The 12,956-nt window shown below is 45.7% G+C and overlaps 1 protein-coding gene across 2 annotated transcripts; it reads right to left on the bottom strand.

The window, feature by feature from the left end:
* Positions 1 to 1,559: 1,559 nt before the first annotated feature.
* On the bottom strand, positions 1,560 to 12,945 carry LOC144169538 (GPALPP motifs-containing protein 1). Of its 2 annotated transcripts, XM_077698754.1 has the most exons (7): positions 12,893 to 12,945; positions 12,563 to 12,664; positions 12,061 to 12,485; positions 10,354 to 10,521; positions 9,159 to 9,260; positions 9,003 to 9,065; positions 1,560 to 1,760 (listed from the first exon to the last, which is right to left on the bottom strand). In XM_077698754.1, the coding sequence occupies exons 2-7, from the start codon at positions 12,591 to 12,593 to the stop codon at positions 1,617 to 1,619; spliced, it is 933 nt and encodes a 310-aa protein (XP_077554880.1). In that variant the 5' UTR covers positions 12,594 to 12,664; positions 12,893 to 12,945; the 3' UTR covers positions 1,560 to 1,616. The 2 variants fall into 2 exon arrangements, with proteins under 2 accessions (XP_077554880.1, XP_077554879.1); XM_077698753.1 differs by lacking the exon at positions 12,893 to 12,945 and having other exon boundaries at positions 12,563 to 12,814.
* Positions 12,946 to 12,956: the final 11 nt, after the last annotated feature.

Raw genomic sequence — 12,956 nt, 5'->3', positions numbered from 1 at the left:
CACACATGATCAAGGCAGAGTTTTTCTTGCGGCTGCATATTAGTGTAATATTGCTGCACGAAGCCCTTGTGAACAGCACACGTTTTGAGAAAAAGGCCCTTGACATGGAGTGTACAGGAAAATTCACACTTGAAAGTATGGATAGTGATGGAACTCGCCCCGTCGTGTCACACTTAAAGCGGCCATGAAGACAAAACACGTTTGGTTCTTTAAAAAAAGATTACTGCTTTGTCTGGATAACAGTGATACTAATTTTATCACAAACTTAAAACAAATAATCAAGGTATTAAAACGTCAAGCAGCAGTGACTCGTCACAGAATCTTCTTTGTGCCAACCTACTAAGCCACCACAAAGAAACATGGATGGGTGATTGTAGTGGGTCCTATAGTTCTGTGTGATCATATTTGAATTCCAACAAGCAGAAATTGGCACACATAGCCATGTTTTAAATGCTGGGCCATATTACATCACCAGCAGAAATTTGAAAGTTCTTCAATATTCCTCGCATTTCTGTAATGGTAATTAAAAAAAAGCACCAGTCCTGGCTAGATTGGAGCTGATTATGTTGCCAAAGGTCAGTTTTTTGAAATTGAACAAAGTTGTGCTTTGCCTTTATGGCTTCTTTAAGTGACAGTTTTGGACTGCAGAATTCACACTACTCAGGCGGGGGTTTAACCTCAAGGCTCTTTCCCCCACCCCACAGGTGTACGACAATTGTTTGCTGCATGCGTGTGGGCATTTCTCTACTTACCAAGCAGTAATGCAGCACTTTGAGAGTTCTCTTTTTTTTTTTTTTTTTTTGACAGTTGTCCAAGGGGCTCGTCGCTGCGTTTTGGAGGAGTGGAATTTTTAACACCTTTGCCAACATTCGAGCTGAAAATCAAAATTTAATGTGGCATGCTTGAAGGCAAGAATTTCTTCCAAAAAAAATACAAAAACATCAACAGTGCTCACAATAGGTACAAGTGTAAGGAATCAACAAAAATAAGGATAAAGTGACAACACTTTACGCAAAAATCTGCTTCCCTTTTGTAAAAGAAAACAACCATATTTTTGGTACACTGACAAGTGTGAAGTTTTTTCTAGTTTACTTGATACTTCTACAGAGTCTCGCATGTGCCAGCGAGAAACTAGTGGAGAATCCTGTTTACTTCCATACACTTGAGCTTGGTGGTTTCAACCACACTGAAAGGCTCTGGCAAGAAAACCTACATTCCTGTAAAAGAAAACGCGAAGCGGACTTGCCGATTACGCAGTTCAATTTGCTCGGAACTTTGCTCTTACGAAGAAGCCAAAAAATATAGCAACCCTACCCAGCACAAAAATAGCTTAATTGATCTGTCAATTTGGTCAAATCTTGTGGTGTTGCGAATATTGAATGGGAGTCGACTGCTACAGGTTTCGACCTGCAAGAATATCTGTTCACAAAGATATTGACATTACCGAAGACAGAACTTTCAGCAGTACCATGCTTGGCCAGCTCACTGAGCAGAACTAGAGCTTTTAATGAGTGCCACCAGGCTGGGAAAATGTGAAGAGTAGTGTGACAGTTTTGCGCTTTTTGAAGCTACGAACAATGTATATTTGGGAACGTGGGTGTGCGTACAAAGTGGGTTCACAGGAACTTCCTTTCGCCCGATGAAAACTTGGTGTTCAGGAACGCAGCCTTGTTGATCAACGCCTTGCTAGCCTTGGGGTCAATCCGGCTGATCTTCAGGTCTTCGTCCCGATTGAACTCTCGCCGCTCTTGCACAGCCTCCTGGAATGACCAAATGGATAAACCATGCGCACTCGCATTCAGACAAGTAAGCTGCCAACATGAAAGCAAATTATTATATGAGTAAGTGTTATAACTAAAGTGGCCCTCATGCGTTCCGAATTTGCAACATTTAGTATACCAATACGACTTCTCCCAGCACATGTTTGGTCTTGTATGAGCAGCACAGGACAAAAGCAGTTGGAGGTCAATAAAAGAGGCCCTCGTTCTGCAGTGGACCTGAGTAGGCTGATGATGAAGAATGCTCCGAGTAGATTATACCCTGCAGAATATAGATCATAACAGGCACTGCGTACAAGTGACATCTTGGGAACATGGCAGAGAGAGAGAGAGAGAGAAATAACTTTATTGAGAGAGGCTGGTGATCCTAGGCGTCGGCCAAGAGCCCTCGGGCTCTAGCAGCGTCCTCGGCCAGCTGGACGGCCCAGACTTTATCTGCTGGTCAGAACTGAGCAACACGGTCTCCCATTGCTCCGTCTGAGTGATTCTGCGCGAGGGTGTAGCCACCTGCGGGCAGGCCCATAGCATATGTGCTAGATCTGCCCTTTCTTTACATTTGTGGCATTTGTCGGAATGTTGCCCTGGATAGCAGTAGCTATACATGGCGTAATCCTTTTTTTCCCCTTCTTTCAAATCAGTCGTTAAATAACACCATTTTTAACCGTGGTTCAAAGTTTGCAGAAACAAGAATGAAAATCTCGTGCGCTTTCAAAATTGCATTAAAAGTTTTGGGACAGACTTCCTGAAGTCCGCCCTTGACCACCAACGTCTCGGAGACGGAAAACGACCTGCACCACGGCTGTCAGGAAAAAGTGACAGCGGCTTCCCCTTTACTTGCTGGTTTAAAGAAGCTCTTCAGGGAATCTACTTTTTTGCTACGGGCAAATCTAAACTTGTGAAGGCATCGGGAATAAACTTCGTATTAAAACAGGGAAAAAAAAAAAAAGATCGTGCTGCAGCTAATAAAAGGCTGAACAATAAGCAAGCTGACGCAAGTGAGTGTTGTTGAGCACAGGGCGAGGTGGCAGTGTCTATGGCAATGCACACTGCACAGGCGTCACATTCAACGCTTTCCTCATCGAGAACAACCAGCCAGCATAGCACAGTCAGTAAGAATTTGGCTTCGCAACCAAGGGCTCTGCAACCAGGTTTGATGTCGGTCAAAGCACTGTTTCTATTTTAATTTTTATTAGCTCAGAAGAGCCTTTGTACACACAAAGGTTGGTCCAGATTAGTTAGCAAAATCCAGTATACAGTTGAACCTCGTTATAAGAGACATGGATGTAAGAGACAAATGGGTATAAGAGACACTATTCACCCACATGGTTGGCTGCCCTATCTTTCCCATTAAATTGACCTCTTTTATAACAGACATCGGATGTAGAATCTCGCTTGTAACAGACATTTTAACTTCAGATGCAGTGCCACTAGTCACTAATTGCAGTTGCTTCCATTGTGGAAACAAAGGTGGATGACAGACGCCTGCAGTCGCTATTTATTATAACTTCAGCAAACACACGGTGGTTCAGTCAGCTATGAAATGACGATGAGAAGCCCTGCCAATGGAAATGCAACTTGCAGAAGTGGTTGAAGCTTACTGCCATCCATTGGATGGAGCGAGATCACACATGCGGGCTCTCCCACTCGCGTAGCTCCCAATCAAGAAGCATCGCAGATGTTGAGTCCTGCAAGCGTAATGAATAGCCTGAGCGCACAGCGGAAGAAGCTGTGCGCTCTGGCTATTCATCATGCTCATGAACTCAACATCTACGATTCATCTTCCACAAACAGTGAAAGGAAAAAAAAGCTCGTAGAATTGGTTGTAAAAAACAGTGTAAATACAGTCATGAAGCAACCAAAGATTCAGAACTGCTTCATAAATTCTGGGGGCTAAACATAAATTAGAATGAATCTTTTGCAACATGCTGTAGCGTTCTTTTTAGCTTATTTTAGTCATACGGAGCCCACATAAGTGAAAACATGGTTCCCTGCTTATAAGAGACAGAAACTGCTCCCCGGTACGTGTCTCTTATAAAGGGGTTCAACTGTAGTACTTTTGGAACAAACTGTCACAATGCAAACAGCTGCAACACTGCAATGTTATGTTAGGCAATGCCACTAAAGTGCACACTACGTTAGCACTAAGACTGCCATGCAGAGGTGGACAACATGATGTTTTCACCCCAACTTCACCATATGAGGTGAGGTAGGGCTGTAACAAACTGTGTGTGTGAGGTGCGTTGTTCTGCCATTAATCTTGGTTGGAGCCGACGTTCGGTCACTTTTCTTTGCAGATCCATGCTATTTTGCAGTGAATATATCCACCTTGGACGCTCAAAAGCTGCATCTTTATTGAGACTTTCTTTAGACCTGCTCCTCATCATTTTTGTTAATCGTATAGCAAAAGTTTGCCCGATGAAACAACACTGGTGAACCTCCAAATGCCCTAGAAGATGCACAAATTATTTTTATTCCGATTTTGGAGCACCACATTTATTCGATTAAAAGGCGGTCACGATTATAAGGCGAGGGTGCAGTTTGGAGAGTCAAAAAGATCACCTCATATACAGTAAAGCCCGCTTATATCGAACAGCGCGAGGATTGCAAAATAGTTCGATATAACGAAAATTCGATATAGAAAGTGAAGCAAAAAAAAAAAACTTACATGAGAGCAACCTTGCCGACGGAGTCACAAGCTAACGCTGAGCTCTTACCACCTGCAGTTCACTATTGATACGACACTTTCTCGGAAAGAAAACAATCAATTATTTGGGCGGAAGAACTGTGTGAGTGTAGCCTGCTTCTTGGAGTGCAACGTGTTGCTAGTAACTGCGTTCTCCACGGTATCTAAACAGCCGACAAGCACAAGATTGCTGCCCTCAGTGGCACTGCAGTTTCGCCATAGCAGGGCCACGGCAGCGACGGCTTCGCTCGTGCTCGGAAGCGGTACGGAGTCCTCAGCGTCTTCGACAGAGCGGAGACAAGCATGGATACAAGCGAATAACGGCAAACCCAGTGAACCCAGCAAGTGCGGGCAGCGAGTGGCGTGAACTTGAAGTTCGGTGACACCGCAGCCCGCAGCGCCCAATGTGGCGCTTTCGGCTCCAACGGCATGCATGCATGGAGCTGGTCCACTCTGCCACGAACGGTTTGGACGCGCCCGAGCTCGCGCCACCGCTGCACGCAGCTGTATTGCGGGAAAGGCTGCCACATGCCTAAGGAGAGCGAAAAATCTGGCGCGGGAGAGTTCAATCCAATGTGAGCAAAATCGCGTTCGATATAAGCGGGCTTTACTGTGTGTATGTGTGTGTGTGTGTGTGTGTGTGTGTGTGTGTATATATATATATATATATATATATATTTATATATATATATATATATATATATATACACACACACACACACACACACACACATACGCCTCGAGCGCGGCCTGTAGGGGCGCCACTGAAATCCTCCTAGCGGCCCGAAAGCGGTCGCGGGAGTCCGCGTCCCGCTCCCCACTGTCGCCGCTGCTTTTGCGGCACGTTCACGACGGAGATTTGCCGTTTGCGGGCGTTTGAAATATATGTTTATGTAGAGCAGTCACTCTGTTCGCAAATGGGGTGTGTTTACGAGAGTGTAAATGTTTCTGACACGATCTTAGTGTGGTATATTCGGTCTGTATAAGCGCCAGGTGTGTGTCAGAGGCCAGCGTCGCGGAACCGGCGTATGATGGAGCCGATTGTAGTTACACTGCACCGAATTTATTTTACTAGCAGCGTCTCCGTAACCACCGGTTCCTCAGATGTTCATGTTACGGGTATACACTACGATCAAAATCAGTTTTGTGCGCTTACATATTCAGCTTAGCACTCATACCTGACAGCACGCCAGTTACGTTTGCCAATATTATACCTTTGATATTGATCACCACAATTGACAAGCCAGTCTGTGTTAATTCCGGGAATATTCAACAAAAGTACGATGGACAATGCATAATTATACTCGGGGATCAGCACATGACAGAGTCGTCTTGTCGTGAGGTGAGCGCCCGCAAACATTCATCTGCTACATACATCCCCTGCGAGCAGCGCGGAGACGGGCTTAGAATATAATCCGCGTCCGCGACTAAATGCTTCTTCTAAATATCGTCATATGGCACAGGGAGCCTGTAGAATAAAGCAGAAACGGAAATCAGAGGGCCTTACCACATGCCCCACTCTTTCAACGACCCCTTTCATCGCTTGTTGAACTACCTACACTGTATACTTCCAAAAATGCGTCCGCTATACGATTAGCTGTTCGTTGAAATCGAAAAACAAAAGGACAGTGAACGCGAGATTTGTGTGTGTGATTACCAAAAGGTTCATTGCTTGATTTCGCTGCGCATATGCACACAGCGTCCCCCTCCCCTCCCCCCACCTATGCTTCGGGAAATAGCAGTGCATTTCGCGTATAGTTGGGCACTGTTGCACTGTTTTTTTTTGTTTTTTTTTTCATTTCCATTAGAGTTATTCCGTTAGAGTTATTATCAGCTGCACTGTTTTTTTTTTGTTTTTTTTTTCATCTCCGTTAGCGCTATTATGTTTCTTCCGCACTTGCACAGCATTTATTTTTCTGTGGTTTCATTAACTTGCCTTGGTTCTTGCTATAAGGCATGTGTGGGCAAATATTTAACGACGCACAGGCTTGGAATATACTTAACATTTTCGCATGGTTTATATTCTTATAAAAGGCATAAGTTATTGTCTGGGATTGGGTAATCATATCCCCGAAACATATTTTTCTGCTTCGTATATATTCGAAACGAAGCCGCATTCGTTGACCCCGCTGCAAAATGAAGTTAACCTCTCACTGCGGCATTATCAGTTCTAAACGAGGCAACAGTAGAATTCATTTGTGCTTGACGTATTTGGAGGCGACAGTGGTGATATGCTGCCACCGTCGACGACGCCCGAAAGAGCGGCAACGAAGTGCGCAGAACCGCGTCCCCGTGTAGCTCTTGCAGGCGATCGCGTACTCTACGAAGACGCAGCTGCTTTTTAAGTCAACTTAACGTACACTTTGCTTATAGACATCACCATAACAAGTTTTTTTGGATCACGGAAAGGCGAAAAGAAGCAAAACAAAACCAAAACACTGCACGAGCCCCTATCAGCCAAGCAGCACAAATCCTGTCAATGCCGCGGAGAAGCGGCGGCAGGCGGCGCAGCGATCGCGAAGCTCGAGGCGTATACTGAGCTTCGAATATAAGGCAGGGCATGACTTTGATACTACGGATTTTGGGAAAAAAAAACCTCGCCTTATATTCGAATAAATGTGGTAGGGCCCTATTCTCGACTGCACAAATTGCCGGCAACTCACCCATGTTTTTTTGCGTAAGCACGACGTAAGCAATCAGTGACGTGCTGCACCTATAGCTATGACGACGTGCAGTGTAATTTGACGAGTCACTCAAAGATCGCTACCAAGGTATCAAATATTGTGCAATAAAGATATAAAAATACTTGGCATGTACTATAAAAATTAAGACGGTAGCTGAGGCCGACAAGAAAAACACAATTCTGGGGGTCAAATTTGGCGTCAACACCACAAGGCGATCAAGTAACGTTGATCCGAAAGCGAGCGAAAGGCGGATGTCGAGCTAAAGAACATTGCACAATTTTTTTACCGTATCTATTTATTTCTTTCAATCGCTTTTAGTAACATAGCTGGGCTCTCTGCTTCAATGCGAGCTTTGTTGCGTTATCACCTTCCCTGCCGCCACCGCCGCCATCGTCTGCTGCTATGTTACAAGTTTATGGCGTGATCACAGAAAAAGACGGCCGCAACCATCGCTTCAATGACAGATAAGAGCAGCGAAGCGCTACGCCTGATAACCGCAGAGCGCACCGATGTCGCCGATTCACTCATTCGTCAAGCTCGACTTCAATCAGCTCTGTAATGAACCAAATAGTCACTTTTCTTTGTTATTTTCCTCTTGAGTTCGATCATGTGACCCAACAGCTTACTAGGACGAGTGTGGAGAAATGCCATGCATTGGGTTCTCTTTGTCATGGAGAGGCTTGTACTGCCCTCTTATGTTGCGGTTATGCCAAACAATTAATTTTTATTTTATTGCCAAACATAAAAGCAAAATACTGCACGTTATTTGTATGCTCCATGATTGTTGACTTGGAAGCAGTTGAACCTATAATTTGTTTCGGTAGGAAACATGCTTTGAACAGCGCGCATGCGAAACTGCGCCTGCTGTAAATTGCGGCACATTTCGCGGCGCCGTAAGCCAGGGCAATTTTTCGCCCTATTTTGCTTGTATTTTGCGACAAAAACAGCCGCCATTTTCAAGCTGTTACGTAGCATTACGTCACTTTTACGCAGGCTGAAGTTGCCAATGCATTATGTAATCGTTCCCGCCAATTGTTTAAATTGCGTCACGCCTTCTCAGCCAATCACACAGGGGGTGTGTATTACAAGCAGTATTGTTCTTGAATAGCAAAGACTGGCTTAAGTTGTCATGTCCGCTGCATTTAGTCTGGTTTTTTATTGCCGGCCAAGAATTATGCGCTTCCAGTAAGGAGAAATAAGGTAAACTTTAGAACTGGTGCCCGTACACGTCATAAAACGTCAAAATGACGACAGCACACACAACCGCTTTGTCAACCAGAAGCACGTGACCAAAATTGAAAGCCAATCAGAAAAGACTTCCGGCAAATTGCCAGAATTGCCGGCAATTTGTGCAGTCGAGAATAGGGCCCGTAATTAGCTAAGTGGGCTATGGCTAATTGCCCCTCAGTAGAGGTGAGAGCTTGAGGCTAGGTACGCAATCAATGGCTGTGTTTTATTACGAAAGACTTCACATGCGAGGGATCAAGGATGAGATGAAGATGAGTTTGGAGCGAGGTTTATGGGGTTCAGGAGACATAAAGGTGAACTTACCCAACCAGATCTAAGCCTAATTAGTGAGGCTGCCATCAGGTCAAGAAGGCTAATCTGAGGTAAGGTCAAGGCAAAGATTGCCATCTCTGCCCACTTGCATTTTTGGCTGATTTTCTTTTCATGAAGCAATAGACAGTTTGACCTTCATCCATGTTTCCATTATTCCTTTTCTGGTGTCTGTCACGGTAGTGCTCAACACAGAAGCTCCCATAACAAGACACAGCAGAGGAAAAATGTTTTCTCCTCTGAGGTGTGTTCGTAGCACAATGTCAGTGTGCAAGATACGAGCTTCCTGAAGGCTGTTACCTTTTTTTCCACCTTCCGCTTTTTCCGATGCATGTCAAGGAGTGACTCAGCCCTTTTTTCCTTCTGAAAAGGTTAAAAAAAAAAAAAAGGAAAGTAACTCACCATGCAGCGCATTGCCAGTTAATGCAAAAACTGAACCTGTCAGTACGCACGTACATTGTACTGTGTCAGCTGTTCTTCAAGCTCCTCCTCTTGCCGGTGGTGTTTGTGGTGTCGTGAGGCTTCAGCTTCCCCTTTTTCTGCTTTTTCTGCTTTTTTCTGGTTGGGATGAACAAAAGAAGCAACAGCATTTTACCACACGACCACTGGAGACATGAGCAAAGCAAACACCTTAAAACTAAAGGTCTACAATTATCAAACTCTTGACAAAATGAACACTGATGCAAATTGAGGTGAATAGTTTTGAATAGGGGTACCTTTGCTTAAATGTATATAAACCTTCTAAACACACCCACGAAAAAAAAAAAAAAAAAAAATAATTCGACTGTCTGGATTCACACACCAGTGCGACCACATGCTTCTGCTAGGTAAAATATTTCAAAATATCATAAAGAAAAGATTAAAGGGACTCTGCAACACTTCCGATAGACGCTTTCACTCTTTCCTTCGCGTCTGGAAGCACTGCAAAAGCTACAGTAATCGCCTACACAGAGTGGCACTGCATGGTTTGCTCGTCGCAGCAGATATGCCTTCTGTTTCTGCTTTGTTTTTGTGGCCTCCTTTTAAAGTGGTTGTCAAATGCGTTCATCGCTGGAACTGAAGGAAGGTCGGCCAATAGCTGCTACATGGCTGTAACACATAATCCCAGTGGTCGAAGAACGCCAAGACCGGGAAAGGGGGAAAAATATTTTGCGCAAATTTCTCAAGTTATCTGATGGGCACAGAGCAGTAATTTTTGGCCGCGTTACTTTATGATGCCCTAATCGAAGTGCTGGATGTGTTTGTTGGCTACGTTCTGCAAGCATCCACAATTTCGAAAAAAGTTGAAAAAGTTGTTGCAGGGCCCTTTAAGACGCGATGGCAAAGAAGTATAACGATAACGAAAAAAAGTACCGGTAAATAGTTTCACAGGAAAATGTAAGCTCCTCAACATACTACTTTTGACTAATTGCAGTTACTAGAATCGCTCACTGAAAACAGGTGCCTGCTAGGCTTGTTAATGGCTGGAACAAGCAAGTAGAGTCCTTGCAAAATTTTCTAGGCCACCCCGAATGCTTCTTTGCCACAAGAAGGTGACAGCAAAAGTCTGACTGTTTAGGCATGCAGGGGGTGCTCGAGGTGGGACATTCATGCAAAACAGGGGACATGACGTCCACAAGGAGTGCGAGGATGTGACAGAAAAAGCACACACCTCTGCCTTTCTGGCCTTGTCCGCAGGCGTGTCAGTCCAGGCAGAACGGTCAGCCGTCGGATCCTCCATGTTCTTGCGGAACGTCCTTGCCCCCAGGCCGATTCGGAGGCCCAAGTTGTCCGGCAAGTGGGTCATCCACTCCTCTCGGCGGGGCTCTGCATCCTCATCCTCGAGAGACAAAAGAGGCACGGAGAGAGAAAAATTATACATTCACGAAGGCTGCACAAAGTGAGGACATTTAGACTCCAAGCCAACAGGTCACTTCATCAGCATCAACACATTATTACAACCACCATCGGGCTAAGTTGACTCAAGGATGAACCGGTAACACCCTGCAGGGTTTTTTAAAAACTACATGAATGATGCTTCTCTTTTCTAAGACTAGCCTGCTCCTCTCACTTCGGGGCAGGGAGCAAGTGGGCTGGTTGGTGCATCACTACAGCATGTGAGGAAGCAGCACTAAAGAGAGGACACAAACACTGGTGACACAGCTTGGTATCACTCGAGTCTTGGTTTATTTTAGGGTTTAACGCGCCGACGCTACACAGGCGATAAGGTGCGCCGTAGTGGAGGGCTCCGGGTTAATTTTGACCACCTGGGGATCTTTAACGTGCGCTGAAATCTCGTACACACGGGTGTTTTTGCTTTTCGCCTCCATAAAAAAAGCGGCCGCCGCAGCCGGGAATCGAACCTGCGTCCTCGTGCTCTGCAGCACAACGCCATAGCCACTGAACCACCGTGACGGGTCGTATCAACCGAGTCGATGTCCTCTTGTTAGCGCCCAGTCCCACCCACTCCCTGGCTTGTGTTTTTTGTTATTTTTGTGTTGTTGCCCTAATCAAGCCCTGTGCTTTGCTTTAAAGGAGTACTAACATGAAATTTCAAAGCTGAAATAACAATGTAAAAAGCTTCCTTTCTATATGGAGATACATCCCAGGAAGTTTCAACCGTTCAGCATAACATATTTAAAATCAATTTTAATTTTTGTGCGCACGAGCAAGCTCAGAACGGATACCCTTTTGCCATCGGCATCCAGCATGACACGTTGAGTGCCTCACCCCAAACTGGCGTCGTCACGGCTCCAATAACGTAGCCACGGTAATGGCTGCTGTTGGCATGTTTCTTTTCTTCAGACAGTTCTAAATTTACAAGTACTTCAATATTTACACCGCAATTTTGACGCAGATAAAAAAGTGCAGGTGGGTATCCAAAGTTATCTTCGCAGGCAAGCGACTTACTGCAACAGGCGAGCTCACAGCAAAGAATTGTGGTCCCAAATTTTCGCAGTAACAGTGTATGCGCCCACGTCACTTTGCTCCTTTGTCTCATGATGAGATGGCCGTTTTAATCTTTTCAAGTTCGAACTAAGGCGGCCTCACAACATGTAATGTTACAATGCCTCTAATGCCAGTGCGATGCAAAGACGAGCGGTTTGGTGCAGTCTTTGCAATCACCATTACTGAATGCTTTTTAGGTGGAGCATTGCACATGCTGCGACACAGACTGCTCACCTTTTGTCGCCAGACTTTCAGCCTGCTGCTACCCAAGAGTAAATACAAGCTGGGGCCATCTGGTCCCAGCTTACATTTACTCTTAGGTAGACTGAACGGTAGGCTCAGAACATTTTCTTTTTCAGAGTGAGCTTTGATTGCACCTTCGTTGTCTAGACAAGCATCAGACAGTCGGCATACTGAAGGGCGTATATACCTGTCCCTCAAGCCGCCGTTTCATCTTGGTCGCCCGCCGATCAAAATCCCGCGCGGCACTGTTGTCTGCGTAGTCATCCGCGGCGGCTTCAGAAGGCATTGGACCAATAACTTCGTCCGAGTCGTCGCTGTCGTCGTCGGGTGCATCTTGAGGCGGCGACTGCTTGGCCACCGAAAAGCCCGGAGGCAGCACAGGGCCTATGACGCCAGGCTTGCGTGACGTGTCCACAAATCCTGGTGGCAAAGAGGGCCCGTACAAGTCTTGGCCGCTTTTGTCCGTGGAAGAGCTGTCGCTGTCACCGCAGTCCCTGTTGTCTGTCTGCGACGGCTTGAAGCCAGGCGGGAGTGCCGGCCCGATGACAGGGGTAGTCGGTTCGGCCCTCGTGGCGGCATGTTCACCACCGGAAGTCGACTCCGTTTTGAAACCTTCGAAGAAAAGCTGGTTAACAAAACCACATCTAGTTAGAAAGCTTGCAGCGAATGAGTTGTGTGTTAGGTCTCACCTTCTGGGAGTCGCGGACCGTACGTAGACATGGTCCAAGACCTACAAAATTTGGAGTAACAGCTTACAGTTTCATATCCCAAGCTGCCGCCTCCTGATTATGCTGCAAAGCAGAAAACAGACATCGAAGCTATGACCAGCGCGGTTGATTTTTCAGGTGTCGCGGCTTTCTCTGCACTCCTAAGAAAAGGAGTTGCAGAAGCAGACGAAAAAGTGCGGGGCCGGTTCTGCACAGTGGCAGCACCTGCGCTGAACTATCGTGCACTGGACTGGTTCAGGGAGTGCGGGTCAAATCGAAGAGAGCAACTTCGCAAATGTGAGGCGCACTTACCTTGCTCTGCAGTAAATCACGCAGACTCCATTGACTGCTGCGAATTTAGACTGTTTAGACTGAT

This window comes from Haemaphysalis longicornis, unplaced genomic scaffold, assembly GCF_048455015.1.
Source record: "Haemaphysalis longicornis isolate Haplotype H1 unplaced genomic scaffold, Haemaphysalis longicornis Haplotype H1 scaffold_2, whole genome shotgun sequence".
Taxonomy (NCBI): domain Eukaryota; kingdom Metazoa; phylum Arthropoda; class Arachnida; order Ixodida; family Ixodidae; genus Haemaphysalis; species Haemaphysalis longicornis.
The sequence above is the reverse complement of the archived record's forward strand: the minus strand, read 5'-3'. Positions and strand labels throughout refer to the sequence as shown.

Bases quoted from the DNA above. Each gene is read 5' to 3' on its own strand.
- LOC144169538 (XM_077698754.1), bottom strand. From the start codon at position 12,593: ATGTCTACGTACGGTCCGCGACTCCCAGAAG. The intron at 9,261-10,353 runs GTGTGTGCTTTT...CATCCCAACCAG, and splicing joins ACAAGGCCAGAAAGGCAGAG to AAAAAAGCAGAAAAAGCAGA. The intron at 9,066-9,158 runs GTACGTGCGTAC...TAACCTTTTCAG, and splicing joins AACAGCTGACACAGTACAAT to AAGGAAAAAAGGGCTGAGTC.